The sequence below is a fragment of the Trichomonas vaginalis genome, chromosome IV (assembly GCF_026262505.1).
Source record: "Trichomonas vaginalis G3 chromosome IV, whole genome shotgun sequence".
In the NCBI taxonomy this organism is placed as follows: Eukaryota; Parabasalia; order Trichomonadida; family Trichomonadidae; genus Trichomonas; species Trichomonas vaginalis.
In genome coordinates, this window is record NC_067206.1 from 11,324,371 (window position 1) to 11,340,423 (window position 16,053).

Here is a 16,053-nt window from a genome sequence, read left to right on the forward strand (position 1 = left end):
ATGCAGAAATTAGAGATAGAAACACTCAAGAAAACACAAACGAAAAGAGAAATAGAAAACATTCGAACAAAATTGCTGCAACTTTACATTGGAAACAGACTCCCTAGATTCTTTCTATCTAGATCACCTCCTCGTTAAAACATCTCATCCCTTTGTAAGATAAGAGAACAAGAAGTGTCGAATTGCTATTAAGAAGCTCAGACACTTAACATCTCAGTTGTCATTTCGGTACAGACAGCAAGAGTTAAGTTAAGGATAGTATAAAAATACTTACTTGACATAATACTTTTCCCCCGGATTGTCGAAGACATTTCATGGAGACTTATGAAAAGAGTCCATGGCATTAAGTTTTGACAGACATAACTATGGAGAAGCAAAGTCATACAAAGACCCTTCATACTTCTTTCAGAATCATATCTCGCGAAACAAAGTTCAAATGTAAAAAGTCAATGTGAAAAATCATAAGGTTTATCTTAGTAGTTCTGCTTTGTCTCGGCTGTCAGGGTTTCTGGCTTTGGAAGGCATTCCAGGAAGAGTTTTTCCTGTCTGATGAAGAGATCTCCTGTCTATGGAAGATCTCTTCCTGTCTGATGAAAGTTTACCTGTCTGATGAAAGAGTATCTTCCTGTCTGAGGAAAATTTTTCCTGTCTATTGAAAAATTTCACCTGTCTGATGGAAAAATTTTTCCTTGACTTCGACCACAAAAGTTCTCAATTTTCAAATTTGAATGGTTTTGTCGGACAACTGAGAAAATTTTTCCGTCTGATGGAAAATTTTTTCTGTCTTGATGGAAAAATTTTTCCATGTCAGATGGGAAGGTTCTCTTCCTGTCGGATGCAAGACTCTCCGTCGGAGCAAGAGTTCTTCAGTGTCGGAAAATATTTTTCTGTCGGATGAAGAGTTCTTCCGTCGGAAGGATTGCAAAGCAATTTACTAATCTAACCTAACACTGAGCCATCTGCAAGTCAAGCGTAAAAAATAATCGTTTCAATTACTCTGCATCTGTTTAAACTGTCAAAATCTATCATTTAGTTGTAATATGCATTAATATAGCTTCCCTCGTTCTATGTGATCTCTCTATCAGACTATTTAACGATTTGAAAGTAAGAATCTGTTTAATAATATATGATTATCTATATCTAATATTCAATCTTCATTTGGTCATTGAGCGGGTGGAGAAAAATTAAAGCGATAGAACCAATTTCGTCCAGATTGTAAATCTTAGCAAGTCGTAAACTTTTGGTTGCTTTCTTCGACTAAATGCAAAACATAACCGATATCTTCTATCTTTCTTCATTTCTCCATTTCTTCACGTATAAAATCATATACTTATAGTTCATTTTCTTTCTTGAGTACCGAACTGTATTCTCATCTGAAATGCTTTTGTCTTTGCTTTCATATACTTCATCTTTCTTGCTTTGAAGTTTTCTTTTCCATCTCTTCACGTTCTGCTCTATGTATTTGTCAAGAAGTCTGATAAATATATCCAGTCATAACGAGGTGAGCCACCCATGGCCTACAGCATTGACAAAAGTCTATGTACATACCAACCTCTTCAAACCAGTTTGGCAAATTTTTACGATTTCATGAGTTTAGCGACCCGAAAAAGATCTATCTCGCTGTAGCTTAAAACGCCTCAAATTCTTGTTAGTCTTTTGGTTTTTGAACCAATCGTCTGTATTGGCATCTGGACGCAAAAAACATGCGTCAAAATACTATATGCATTTGTACATATTCGTTCTTTACCGACCTAATGAGACGAGTTGTTTGTTAAACTGATGATACTCATATCTCATTTATAGCTCATGAACCGATAGCAGTGTTGTTTCTCTGTTGTAACATATCGTCTTTATATCACGGATAAAAAAATCATTTATAACAAAATAACATTTATTCTTTGACTTACAACAAAAGACCAAAATAAAAACCTCTAAACATTATTTTTCAGCAAAATTATCTAGGTAGAAGGTAGATCTAACCTCTTTCTACTCTTTTCTCCCAGTTATTTTTATAAGCGTTTACATGTAAACTGTATTTTTAAATTTTGTTGAAAACTACAACGCGTTGACACAAGCCATTTATCTTCAGATTTTGTTGCTGAATTCAATAAAAAAATATAATTTTTAGGTAGGAACGGTTAATCTAACCTCTTTCAACCCTTCTTTCACCCCAGTTATTTTAGTAAGCGTTTACACATAGCTAAAACTTATGAATTCGTGAAGACTATAAACAGTTTTCGTAGCCTTCTATTTTCTTCTTTAGTACAATCGAATGTATTTTAACAATCCCGAAAGTTCTTTATACACTTCTTCATTGACGTCAGATAGAAAGAAATCTTTGCTGTTGGATAGCTTATTTGTTCAGAAAATTCTAAACATGTTCATTTTATTTTCTGCTGGTTTCTCTACTCTTTTCTTTAAGTCAGCATAGCCGTTCAGCATACGTTCTATCTCTTGTAACGAGCTAGTTATATTTCCTCTTCTCTTTAATTATGAACCATTTGCGGTTCATTTTGCGTTATATTCTGAACCTCTAACCTGCTAAAACAATCTAGACGTAATGTTTTCTTTAACTCAAAAAAAACGTTCGGAGTTTATTGTCATTCCATAACCTTACCTCTTCATTCTTTATCTCTATCTCCATACACATTTTTGCAACAATGAAAAACAAAGTTGTATACAGCGTAAGGTCTTAAAACTCCTCCGATTTTATATATGTCAGAAACTTCTTTATATACCAATCGCCAATCTTTGTCCATAACTTCATGTTGCAATGAAATCAAAGGAACTTCATAGTTAACCTACGTATGAACTTTCTTTATTATCTACTGAGCAGTTGCATTTACCTTCCATTCTTCGAATTCAGAATAGTGATTTTTGTGGGATTTCAAGGTATGTGTAAATGTCGATGAGGCCTGCATTTCATAAGAGAATACTAATGTCTATTTCTCTTCATTTCGCACTACAGTCTAAATTACTGTTAAAAGTTCTTGCATATCTTCGGATTTCTTTTTCAAAAAGTTTATAAAAGAACTTGAAGCTTTCCATCTCTTACTAACATTGAATTGGGTTCGATAAACGAGTTTGTCTGATAGTTGCTAACAATGTCTATACATATTAAAAATAAAACAATATTTTACGAAGAAGCTAACACTATTTTTTATTTCGAGAAAATTCATGAAAATCAAGAGGGATAGAAAAGGAGGTTAGAAAAGAGGTTAAATCCTATCCTCTCACCCTAAATATATTTTTGCTGAATCATTGAGTTTTGGTTGAAGAAACCGGCGGAGCCAAATCGTGGCTCGACCTCAAAACAAAGCATTAAGTGAAGAATAATACACAAATGCACACGTGAGAAAAGAAGGTGAGAAACGGTAGAATTTCGTAACCTTCTTACCCTAAACATATATTTTTTGTGCATGTATTCTTTTATAAAATTCATGAAACATTCACAGAGGGTAGAAAAACAGGTTAGAAAACGAGTTAGAATCTAACCTTCTACCCTAAACTTATTTTTACAAATACTTTATTCAAGCACTTTTCCTAGTTAAATGAAAGACCAATTCGACGATAAATCATTAGATAACAAATGCAAATAATAGTAGCACACACCATTTTTGATGAATCCAAACTTGAAAGTCAGGAAACACTTACTACGTGTCGTAGAATTTAGAGCAAAGGTTCATAACAAGTCCTACACACTAACAATAGAAAATATTTGTGCAATTAAACATAACACTTAGCATGACACAATGACAATTTTGAGGGTCAAACACGGATTCTAAAACTGTCAAATCTGCGTTTGTGGGTATAAATTTAAATTTGCATCTAGGTGGTAATGTTCGTCTTGGTTCTTAGTAACCGAAGAAATTGTGCCCAAAGAACGTCTGTCTACTTCCCAATAATAAAAACTTGTACTCTCAGGGTTATTTCAATCTATTTGAAATGAAACATGTGGATCATCTTTCAATATTCTATTTCAGTAGTATGTTCCAGTTTAGTAAGAGTCGTATTTTTCTTGCAAATTCCACAATAATATTTGTTATTGTAGTTTGAAAGTTCATTTAGAGTCTCTTCTCAAGAGTTTCGTCGAACGAAAGTAAAGATTCTCATTTCGTCCAAATTTGTCTATTAGACCATCAGTACCTCTATAACTGCCCATGAAAATATAACTCGAACACATAAAAACTTAGTTTCTTTTGAAAACAAAACTTCTTCCTAAATCCTATTCCTTTTGCATTGAATGAGCTTTGAACAGCCAAACGAATTGATATTCAAACCTGTAGTCCCGGATGAATTTTCTTCATCTAGATATAGCCTACCAGCATTTGTGAAGATATAAGTCTAACGTTTTGTATCTGTCTACTTTTGTTCTTTTGTTTTTCACCTTAACATTTAATATAATGTATAACACATATTGTTTTACAAAACATGTTTGACTTCATGCAATTTTTACTCATATGCAAATGTTTTATTTCTGTGCCGTCTCAAGTATCACCGCAGTACTTACGCTTGGAGAGACCACATGAACTTCGAAAATACCTTAAGTCTAGCTTAAAAACAGCCCAATCTTTCTTCACGACCTAATCACCCATTTCAATGAGTTTGTTGTACCCTCTCTTCGTTCTATCATAGTGACTCAATGTTTCTATAGTAAAACCACAACTTTGATTGACATTCGAGAAGGATTGTTGTATTTCAAGGATACTTCCTTTTCGCCGAACTGAGGTTAAGACCAAGTTTCACCAATAGTTTTAATGTGGTTACTAAGGCCATTTTGACCTGAGTGATTACGTACTTCAAAACACAAAAGGAGAAAAACCTCTTCCAACAGTGGTCGACCTTCATCTAAATGTTACTCTTCAGTCTCTTGACTTTCCTTAATGGAATATCCCCCAATGTGAAATTCTTAAGCAAATTTGATAGTGTCCATGCAAAAATTGGTTGAAAGCTTTCACTAATATCCCAATAGTACTGTCGGTAATGACATTTCAAACTGGTAATTTCGACTCTAAGTCAATGAGATGTTCTATAATGAACTGTTGGTCAGTGAAGTAAACTTTTCCATCTGTTGTCTCGAAAGCTCCTTCAGACTTCAATATTTTATTTGTGAGAGTCTGTTTCTTTTTTGAGATACTAGCCGTTCCATTTCTATGAAAAGTGACTTTATAGTTAGGGTTTGTATTTCCAGACCTGGCACTTTCTATTATTGAATTTTTCTCTTCATCTGTAAGTTCTTTGACAGGTTTTGACAATGGTTCTGAACTTTTTGTTTGTGGTGTCAAATCTACCGTTTCAACTTCTTCGGTCATTTCATCTCAGTAAAAAATTTTAGTTTGGTTTGTTTTCAACTGGTTGTTGTTTTTTAAGTCGGTCTAAAACTTCCTGAGGTATAGGAAGAACTTGACAAACACGTTGTGTAACTGCTGGAAGCCGACAAATCCATCTTGAACCCATTTGTCTCAATGCTGTATTGTTCATTTCATCTCAGTAAAAAACTTTACATTCCCCACGTTTGAGGCGGTTGAGGTTGGTTATTGTTTACCCATTGTTGTGCATGGTTATATCCTCTGTTAAAGAATCTTTCACCTTGGTCCATATAGTGTCCTGCTTGGTTATAGTAGTCATTTGCTTTGTTATAATAGTTTCCTGCTTGTCTTCCTACATTGTCCATCCATCCTTGAACTTTTCCTCTTGTTTCAGGATTTGGAATAAGATTTGTTGCATCTCGTGCTACATCCCAACCTTTCTGTACAGTTTGTATAATAGGTTGTGCTTTCTCTTTAAGTATACCTAATGTACTCAAAATCTTCCTTCCAACTCCAAATACACCTCTGGCTATTGTTCCCACTGCGGGCAAAAATCTGGATGCAACTCCTGCTAATGCGCCAAATAAACCCATTTCTTATAGGGTAAAAATGACGAATCCAAACAAGGACCCCTATGTTTCTAAAGCGACAAAGAAAGCACTCATGATAAAAATCTTTAGTTCAACACCAAATGCTTGGTTTATGGATATCTTGGAAAACATTCCGAGGTATAGAGAAGATGGACCACCATACTGGCTAATATTTGTCGGTCAAAACACAAGATACTGTGAAGCCATACCATTATGGTCCAAAAATATTTTAGATGTGAAAACTGCTTTGACAATATTCGTTGACAAATACCATCCAACAAAACTGACATCTGACTGTGAAAGTTCTTTCAAATCAGATGATGTAAAAAACTATCTGCGTTCAAAAAATGTAAACCAATATTTCATTGTCGACCAAAACCATTCTGCTCTTGGTGTCATTGACGGTTGTATAAAAATGTTAAGAGACTTAAACCAACCACAAGGTGGTGAAGCAAATGAAATGTCATATGACGACAAATATAGACACTTCTCCATGGCAAAGATGAGACAAGTTTTAAATATTTACAATAGCCGTAAACAAAAAGGTTTGGGAAACCACTCCCCCGAAGAAATGAAAAACAACCCTGACTTAGAGAAAGACTATATATTTAATAATTTAGTCAAAAGAGACAAACAAGAAAGAATGCCGGGCTTCAAACTTCAGAAAGGTGACAAAGTAAAAATAGAAATACCTAAACGCGACCCATATGAAAATACTATTGACTATGACAACAATGGGAACCCGACAGGTACTCACATTCGTGTTCGTAAAAATAGAAGAAAGTATACAAGAGAATATTATGAAGTTTTAGGCAAACATGGCAAAATGTACAGACTGCAAGCAGAAGATAAAACTACTATTGTCAGACCTCGTTTCAAACTTGTCAAAGTTCAAGGTGGTATACTTTCAAAGACAGTTCCTAACAAATATAAGACAACTCCTGACGAATATGCTAAAGAAGTTGAAAATGACGACTAAGCATTTCTATACCATGCGTAAACTGTCATGTAAGGTGGCATGTATCTTTACTTTGTCCCGTTGTTTGCGTATATCCTGAAACGCGATGTGTATGGTTTCCTCTCCCTGAGTGTTACCAGAAACAATTTATAGCAAACTGAACGTTGTCTTTAACATCATATCCTTTACCTTTTTCATTGCTGACCAATCCCAAAATTATGCTTATGCAACCTGCTTGAGATGTACTTAAATCTATGTAGTGACTGTGTGCAGGTAAATTTTCACCTGAAATCGTTTTACTTCCACCTGTTTCCTTTGAAGAGTTTGCACAATACAAAAACCTGTCGACTATTTGAGTCCAAGTTCCAAAACCAGAACTGTTTCTGGTCTGGTAGAGTTCATTGACGTATAAATAGAGCCTATAGGATATAATGTTTGAAGTATTTCTGTCTTTAATGTTTGAAGCTCTGTTTTGTCTGCTTTCTTGTCATATAAATCTTGAGCAGTGAATTTAATATTATGTTCATCCTTCATGACATAAACATCTTTACATCTAATGTTTCTCATCGTCGTTATGTCGTCATCCGATGTTAAACCTTGTGGAAAGTTAGGAGGTTTACAATATAATGCATCCCCACCAGTTTCTTCAACCGTTCCTTCAATACTTTCTATAGCAACAGTTGTAAAACTTGTATGTGTATGGTTCTTGTCTGCTTTCTTCTCTAACTCATCGTTAACATAAGTTTTATCTGCTTTAAGGTCTAAACATCCTGAAACCCATCCTGTATCGGCTTTAGTTTTTAAAATCTTCGATGTCCGTTCATGGTACCAGTCAACCCTTTCTATAATTTCTTTATCTTTTTCATCCACATATTCCTTATCCGCCTTCTTCACTAACACACTAGCCATAAGTCCCTTATCTACCTTATTTTCAAGGCTAACGTTTAAGTCTGTTATTTCAGATATAGAATGTGTATGAGTCTTTTTAGAATATTCGTTTTCAGCTCTTGTCACTTCACTTGACATTTTATTGTCAACATATGTTTTGTCTGCTAGTTCAGGATGAGTATGTTCTTTTGTTGCATAAGCATTGTTAGCTCTTTCTTCTTCTTTTGCTATTGCATCGTCTACATATTCTTTGTCAGCTTTGTTGTCAACATCTGCTTTCAAAAGAAGTTCATTTATAGGTTTCTCGTTTAAAGTTCCTTTTGTTGGATTTATACAGACAGTATGGTTCTTATTGTCTTGAAATAGAAACTCATCTGTCATTGGGTTTAATGTCAGTTTTAAGTTTCCTTCTTTCAATGACTCAGATATCTTAGAATAGTTTGAAAAGTTTGTTGTGTTCTTATTTAGAGCTTGCATAATGAGTTGTCGGTTGTGTTGTATTTCTCTCATGGAAGCAATATCTTTCGACATTTTTATTCTAGATAAAATATGCTTCCAATAGAAAAAGAAAATTCAAGAGTTGCTACAACTAAACCATTAGATGAACTTTTTACTAATGTCGGTCAAAAGTTTGAGACAGAGACCGTAAAGCATGAAGGCTATCGTTTTGACTACCCATTAAGATGGCTAAGAGACCCATCTGTCACAAAAGCTATTGGCTTTCGTAGAATGAAGTTCATTTCAGAAGCCATACATGGTTTCCCATTTACGGTCGGTTTTGAAGTTCGATACTATAACAAAGAAAAACGTATGTATGAGAAATTTGAACAGGGAAAACTTTTACAAGTTAGTTTGCTTGTAAACTTAGAAACAACTCTTCAAGCTTTTCAAGAAAAAATAAACGATATCTATATCGAATATGCAAAACAGTATAACATTGACGAAGGAGAGTACCATCTCGATATTATTTATGACAGGAAAAATGCAACTGTTAAAATCAATAGAATAGAAGACCTTGGAGAAAACGTTTATATTTCTACAAAATATAACAACTTGGCATGGTATAGATTTCTGAGGATGTTAAATCAGCCTGCAGCATATCCAGTACACCCAGACTTTTATGAAGTCGAAAACCCTAATGGAACATATGAAAATGTTTTCGACCAAGATGCTATTATTGTTCATGCTTCATTTTCTGGCGCCCAAAACTCTTTCTTATGCTTGGCAAATGACTTTTACGAAAACCTACAAAGTTATACGAACCACCAAGTGGAAGTATTTCAGACTTTCAAGTATGGTTTACTACAGATGGAAGAAAAAGAATAATTCCATTATACCATGCGTTTTACTTAGAACTTAGTTTCATATACAACTACTATCGAACGGTAAAAATATAATTTTTTAATACGGTTGAGGTGTTGGATTTGGTTGCCAACTAGACTGTGGTGCAGGTTCAGGCTGTTGTATAACAGGAGCTTGCTCTTCTGGTTCAGGGTCTTTAGGTATAATACCAACAAACTGACCTACCCTTTTACCAATATTTTTGACACCGTTCCAAATTCCTCTTCCTACGGTTTTTATTCCATTCCATATACCTCTTCCAACTCTTCTGAAGAAGTTTCCAATACTACTGAAGAAACCCATTTTACTATATGTAAAAATCTAATGTCCGCCTAGTCTCTTACGTTTCCTGTTGAGTTCCATAGCATTCTTTAACTGGAGCTCATACATTCTGTTTCTCCTCTGGTAGAAAACATATTCTGGGTCAACTCCTGTGTTCGCGTCATCTGCATAAAGTTGTTTATATCCCACTTCAGGGTTTGTATAAAACTCTTTCCATCTCATATTTGCATACCATGGTGGCAAACCTAACGCAGCGTCATTTGACATGGCAGTTTGCATTTGTACATCTGTTGGCACTTGACCATAGTTTGCCATTGCAGTTTGTATTCTAACTTCATTTGGAATATTCTCTGGGTTTGGTTGTCCAGGTTGCTGTGTATTCGCTAAGTTCTGTGCGTCCATTTAATATTAGATAAAAATATCTCTTACGAGTACATATACTGAACATTTGCAGGCATTGGTTCATCTTCATATTCTCTGTACTTTTCTGCCACGTCAAATAAATAAATGACACAATGGAAAAAACCTAAAACAAGTAGTCCTATTTCAAACCACATTTACTTACTAATAAAATTTCTTTGTTATGACACTTTCTCCGGTTTATAGGACCTCTCTCATATTCTATCTTGTCATATATAAACTCATAGTCATGTATGTTCTCTAACCATCTCATAACGGTTTCCAAACCACTTTTATCGGATGTAAAGTAAAAGCATGGACAGTTATGTATAACGTCTAAAGTTTCTAAAGAGTCTCTCAAAGTCCAGTCTACTTGGTATTGAAAATCCCATGTGTTATAGAACGGCGGGTCCACTATAAAGAAAACATTTTCCTTGTCTTTATATTTTTCATACAAATCTGTCCAATAACATCTCACAAACTCTATACCCTCAATATATTTTTCTATGTCCTCTTTGAAAACATTTGTATAGTTAAGATATAAAACTTTTGACATAAGTGTTTCAATGTCATGAACTCTTATAGAACCACTATATAATAGTCTAGCAGATATACTATCCCAGTCTATATATTCTGCTTTTTCAAAACCTCTCTCACAATATTTTTGTTATCTAATGGTATACGTTCCATCTTACCTATAGGTATCTTTTCTTTTAACTCTTTCAATATATTGTTTGTGTCTGGAATATGTTTGAGACGGTCCATATAGTTGTCGAAGTCATTGCATATAATCTTTGAGTCTGGGAATATTGTATGGCACAAATGGGATATATAGAAACTTCCACCGAACAAATCTACAAATGTTAGACCATTCGGTAGTTTTTCTTAAGTTCTCTCAATATAATATCTTTACATTTACTCTTATTTCCAAAGAACGGTAACGGAGGTTTTGTAAAATTCATTTATATATAATAATAAAAATGTTTTTTCCTGAAAAGTGACAGAAAAGTGACAAAACATGAAAACATATATAATTTGTGAAAAGAAACATTATATAATGTTTTCGACCCAGAAGAAGGCTTCTTCCCAGAAGCAATGGAGGAAGAAGAAGAGTCCTCCGAATTCACACCAGAAGACTAACAATTTTCCGAATAAAAACTTCATTTATACTAAACATCTTCGGGGCTAGAGGGCACGAAGTGCCTGGAAGCCCCACTACCTTTTTTTTTTTTTTTTTTTTTTTTAAAACGAAATTGTTAAAAGAAAAAAATGAAAATTGTTAAATAATATATTATTTTTTAGTCATAAGAATAAAAATATAGTAGTTATAAAAGGAATTAGACTTCATATATCAATTCTTTTTCTCTGTAGATGTGGAACGTTTGCTTTTCGATCTCTTTCGATGAACTTGAAAATATAAGTTATTATCGCTGAGAATCCTTTCCGAAATAGGAGCTTTACGTTTAGGAGGATTGTCGGATGAATTTTGTTTTTTATTGTTTGATTTTGTTGTTATGGAAGATTTTTTCTTATTTTTTTCAGAATTTTGCTTGCTATTAACTGAAACTTGTTTTGACGGCCCAACAATAACATTTGTAGTAGGAAGAATTCCCATAACGAGCGCATTTTCGATAATTGTTTTTTCAATATGATCAGAAGGTCCAGCTTATGTTCTAGATTACTAGACATTTGATTTGTAGAAGGATGGTTTTGATTTTCTGGTTCTAAATCTGTAGAGTCTGCAATATTTGAATTTTCGGAGCGAATTGGAGCATCTGAACCTTGATTTGTATCGGCTTGCTCAAAATTAGTTTGAATTGGAGTGGATGAATTAAAATCTGGATGATTTAATGTTTCATTAAATAATGCCATAATTTTTTCTCTTTTTTCATTAATAAACTTAGTGATCATTGTATCTTTATCTGTTAGATCGATCGATTTGAGTATATCTGCATCATGAACTGGAATATTTTCGAACAATGAACTCGATTCTATGGAACCATATGGAGAAATCTCGTTCTGAGCCAAAGAAAGATCACTTACGTTGTATTGTTTGATAGAAAAAATTGTTTTCTCAAGTTCTTTTTGAAAGCAGTCAAGAAATATAATTTTTGTAGCTATCAGTGATAACGGTTTTTATATGGCGCTCGATCTTCTGGTTATTTTTGATGGCGTTATATTTATCTAATTGGATTTGAGATATCTTCTTAATAGCTTCATAAATGTTTGGATGTTTTAACGAAGAAAATTTGAATGCATACTCTCGAGGCAATCATTAGTGAATATTGCAGTTGCATTATTATATTGAGATATTAAATTATAGTGCGGCAACCAAACTTTGTTGAAATAATCAATATAATCTTTGATCGAATCAACTTTATTTTGATTAATTATATGCATTGTAAGTACAAATTCTTCATGAGACATGAATGGAGTAATAGAATATAGCTTAAATAAAGAATTTTGTAAAGTATTGAAATTTTTTGTATAAAGTGCTACAAGTTTCCTGTGTAAAGCTTGTTTGAAATGAAATAGGCATCCAATTATACGGACTTTAGGGAAAATTTGTTGAAGTGCCTCTATCATTCCCTTTTCAAAATCACAATGAATTTGAATTAGCTTTGAAAATTGAATACCCTTGACAGTAAAAAATATATTCAAATGCCTTCTTATAAGATTCAAATGTGCGGTTTTTCATGAATATAAATAAAAGTGGTAGATATTGATTTGTTGAAGGTTCACAAATCATAATTGTTAGCATCTGTCCTTTTTGAAAATGTTTTGGTGTAATTTTAAAAGTTCCATCGCAAAATAAATCTGTGGCTTCTTTTGCAAATTGAATTGCCTTCTCAAAACCAAAAAACATCGTCTCACAATTTGCTTGAAAATCATGGCCAATGAAAAACTGCTCGCCATTTATTAAACAAAAATTAGCAATTTCATCGTCTGTAATTTTTTCTCCAACAGAAAATTTTCTGGACTTATTATAAACTTCCCTGACCAATGAATCTTTAATTAATGGGTTTTCATCAGTACCAACAGCAAGTTCTGTCATAAATTTTTTAATCTGCTGAAAAGTGCCGTTGTCTTCAGAAAATTTTGCCATTGCCTTATTGTATATTTCTGTCAGAGTCATTGATTTATGAAGATCATTTTTTTCATTTTGTAACTTTTTAAATTGTCTGCATTCGGGTATATGTTCCTTTTGTAAATCTTCGGAAACTGAACTGTTCTCAATTTTAACTAAATAACGTGCTTGACAAGAATGATCGATGCAACGGTAGTAACGTTCAATATTATTTGAATTAATAATATTTGTATGATCATGCGAATAAAGCATATCTTTGCGAACAATTGTATCAGGATATTTTCCAGTAACTGCGGGAATATTTTTAACTGCAATATAACTAAAATATCTTCTGACAGCTTTAGATTCATTTTCGGCGTATTTAATATTAAAATATTGAAGAACTTGTTTGATTATATTCGTTTTTTCATCTCTCGATGTTGATTTTTGGTATTTATCAGATTGTTCCCTGATAAATATTTTATTTTCGTCTGTAAAGTTTGCTCTTTTTTGATTAAATATAGATGATTTTCCCATTAAAAAATGAAATGATGCAAAATTTACGAAAACCGTTCGAAAATTGAATCAAAAATGAAAAGTAATACTTAAATGAGGAATTCTTTGAGATATTGGTCTTAGATTGAATGTAGCGTCATTCTTATATAGAATATATATTCATATCATCGGAAATATGATAAAAAGCATATAATAAATGTCAAAAAAGTGAACAAATAAGCAAAGATATTTTTTAAAAAACAATGAAAAGTAATACTTAAATGAGGAATTCTTTGAGATATTGGTCTTAGATTGAATGTAGCGTCACAAATTTCACAAATATAATTTACTATACAATTTTATTCATTTTTTTAAAATGGCTGACGACAGTCTGTATCAACTAACTCAACTAGTCAAGCATAATGATTATTCTTCGGATTCATTAAATCAACTTTATCAATGCATAAGTACAATGACAGAAAGATCAATTGGATGCTTGAATTGGGATAAATTTTTCAAAAAAATCACAGTGACTGATGAAGTTCTTTTACATTTTTTAGCATCCGTTTTAAACATTGAAAAGATATCAGAATGTTTCAAGGATTCTATTTTTTATCACAATATTAATCTTGAAAAATTCAGTAATTTAACTGAAACAGAACAACAAACAATTTTAAATTCCTACAAAGCGGATAAATTTACATATTACATAATGTGCTCACAAATTGTAAAATCAAACTGGAACAATTTATCCCAAACTTTAGTTAATATTGCAAATCAATATTTGCCATTTTTAGATGAAGAAAAGCAAATATATATATTTACTGAAATAACTGGCAATTATCAAAATTTTGAAATTTCAGTTGCAAACTTGTTACTTTTTTATGAAAACAATGAAGAAAAATTAAGCAACTGTTTTAATTTAACATTGTTCCAGCAAATTTATTCCAAAAATGGAATCGAGCAAATGATATTTTTTGCTGCAAATACAATTTGTTGCAATAACACTTCTATCAATTTTTACAATCTCCTTGAAATTGAAGAAATGAATCCATTTGATTTTTTTTATTTCTCAATTCAATATAAAGAGATATTAAATTGCGATGATTTTCCAAAAGTTACAGAAGTAATCACAGGTTTAATCTCAGCTTCAAATATTAATGCTATTATGCGAATTTGCCAAAAAATTTTGGATAAAATTACATTTTATAAATGTAATTATTGCCATATTACCTCAATATGGAATTTTATCACAAATGCAGCAATAATTCTTCCTGATGAAGATTTATTAATCAAATTATTAAAATTCATAGAAAAAACAGAAAAAGCAACAGATGAATTATTCGAACCGGAGAATGATTTGGGTTTCTATGAATATTTAAATTCGATTTTCTCAGATATTACATCTGCGAGAAATAAGCAATTTCTCTTGGAATTTCTAAATACCCATGAAGATGACTTCACTTATGATCAAACATTGTGAGGTCATTTTTGATCAACAAATTAATTGAAATTCCGATCAAAAAAAATTCACAAATTGGATCAAAAAAATCGAATCTCAAGTTAAAAATAAAAAATTTCTACATTTTTATCAAATTTAGATTTTTTTTTCAAATCATGCGAATTGATTGAATAATTGCATATTTTATCCCATGCATCTAGAAGTATGTGTAATATTTTTGCTTTCATCAAGAAATTGTCGAATTTGATCTTAATTTTTTTTGAAAAATATACTTTTAGAAAAAGAAATAGTGATTGAATAGCTGCCCATGCTGTAAAAGGGTTATTTTTACAAGTAAAAAAATTGTTATTTTTCGAGCAAGTCGAGGCTTTTTTACCATCTTATTTTTGAAAAATTTACGAAAAATTATATCTGAAAAAACGCTTCATTTTGATATCTTACAATGATAAAATACCAATGTTGCTGGGATATAATAGCTACACCTGGACATCTACTACATTAATGCGTATGACAGGTAAAGTTGATTTCAAAAGTATAGCCTGGAAAGATTACAATAAATCAACGATAATTCAAAAAAATTTCTTATAAGTTAACATAATAAAAATTTAATTTTTATATTGCTTGTATTATACTTAAGTATATAATATATTTAAATCTTAGAATGAAAATTCGGGACGCCCTAGCTATTCAATTTTCCCTTAGGACGCCCATAAACCTCTCAAAAATGTGATGTAAATATCACAATTTTGAGAAATTTACACTAGGACGCCTTAGGACGCCAACCCCCTTTTTTACCCATAAATCGCATTGTATTTTGGAGCAAATTTAATTGACATATGAATAAAAATGCGCGTATATAAAAATACAAGAAATAAAAAGCAGATTTTATGATGTAATTCCATCAAATTAATTAATGAAACTATTCGACTCTAATGGACATGTATCTGGTTCAACCGTATGTAAAGATTTTCCTATAATATAATAAGGAGATTGAATTCTGGATTCTAGGCGCTCATTCCTATTCTAAAACAAGTCATAAAAATTGAATTAATTCAAAAAAAAATCAAAAATGGGAACTCTAGGAATCGAACCTAGATCTTTTAATTATCACACAGAAATCTTTAAGTGATTTTAGATTTATTCTCCCATTGAACTAAGTCCCCAACCTAAATTTGAAATAGGGTTTACATTCACAATTTCTAGCCTGCAGGGAGTAGCGCCTTTTGATGCTATCACACTTTGAGAATCCAATTAAAGAGAAA

At 32.3% G+C, this 16,053-nt stretch overlaps 7 protein-coding genes and 1 non-coding gene across 8 annotated transcripts, besides 2 other annotated features; 3 read left to right on the forward strand and 5 right to left on the reverse strand.

Moving 5' to 3' along the window:
- Positions 1-7,841: part of a mobile genetic element that runs on past the window's edge.
- Positions 5,919-6,878, forward strand: TVAGG3_0071370 (uncharacterized protein; the record flags this gene model as incomplete). The annotated part of the gene is made up of 1 exon (XM_051221724.1): positions 5,919-6,878. One exon carries the CDS (start codon positions 5,919-5,921, stop codon positions 6,876-6,878), a length of 960 nt encoding a protein of 319 aa, XP_051106710.1.
- A 54-nt stretch (positions 7,842-7,895) lies between the features above and the next one.
- TVAGG3_0071380 (phage tail repeat-like family) lies at positions 7,896-8,222 on the reverse strand (the record flags this gene model as incomplete). The annotated part of the gene is made up of 1 exon (XM_051221725.1): positions 7,896-8,222. A coding segment is annotated over one exon (327 nt), but the record flags the coding sequence as incomplete, so codon positions are not given.
- A 72-nt stretch (positions 8,223-8,294) lies between these two features.
- TVAGG3_0071390 (uncharacterized protein) lies at positions 8,295-8,969 on the forward strand (the record flags this gene model as incomplete). The annotated part of the gene is made up of 1 exon (XM_051221726.1): positions 8,295-8,969. A coding segment is annotated over one exon (675 nt), but the record flags the coding sequence as incomplete, so codon positions are not given.
- Positions 8,970-9,146: 177 nt separating this feature from the next.
- Positions 9,147-9,389, reverse strand: TVAGG3_0071400 (serine threonine-protein phosphatase family; the record flags this gene model as incomplete). Its single annotated transcript, XM_051221727.1, has 1 exon — positions 9,147-9,389. One exon carries the CDS (start codon positions 9,387-9,389, stop codon positions 9,147-9,149), a length of 243 nt encoding a protein of 80 aa, XP_051106713.1.
- An 18-nt stretch (positions 9,390-9,407) lies between these two features.
- Positions 9,408-9,647, reverse strand: TVAGG3_0071410 (uncharacterized protein; the record flags this gene model as incomplete). Its single annotated transcript, XM_051221728.1, has 1 exon — positions 9,408-9,647. One exon carries the CDS (start codon positions 9,645-9,647, stop codon positions 9,408-9,410), a length of 240 nt encoding a protein of 79 aa, XP_051106714.1.
- Positions 9,648-11,010: 1,363 nt separating this feature from the next.
- Positions 11,011-15,587: a mobile genetic element.
- On the reverse strand, positions 12,617-13,371 carry TVAGG3_0071430 (MULE transposase domain-containing protein; the record flags this gene model as incomplete). The annotated part of the gene is made up of 1 exon (XM_051221729.1): positions 12,617-13,371. A coding segment is annotated over one exon (755 nt), but the record flags the coding sequence as incomplete, so codon positions are not given.
- TVAGG3_0071440 (histidine kinase family) lies at positions 13,706-14,812 on the forward strand (the record flags this gene model as incomplete). The annotated part of the gene is made up of 1 exon (XM_051221730.1): positions 13,706-14,812. One exon carries the CDS (start codon positions 13,706-13,708, stop codon positions 14,810-14,812), a length of 1,107 nt encoding a protein of 368 aa, XP_051106716.1.
- Positions 15,588-15,861: 274 nt separating the features above from the next.
- Positions 15,862-15,954, reverse strand: TVAGG3_0071450. Its single transcript has one exon. It is a non-coding gene; the product is annotated as a tRNA-Ser (tRNA).
- Positions 15,955-16,053: the final 99 nt, after the last annotated feature.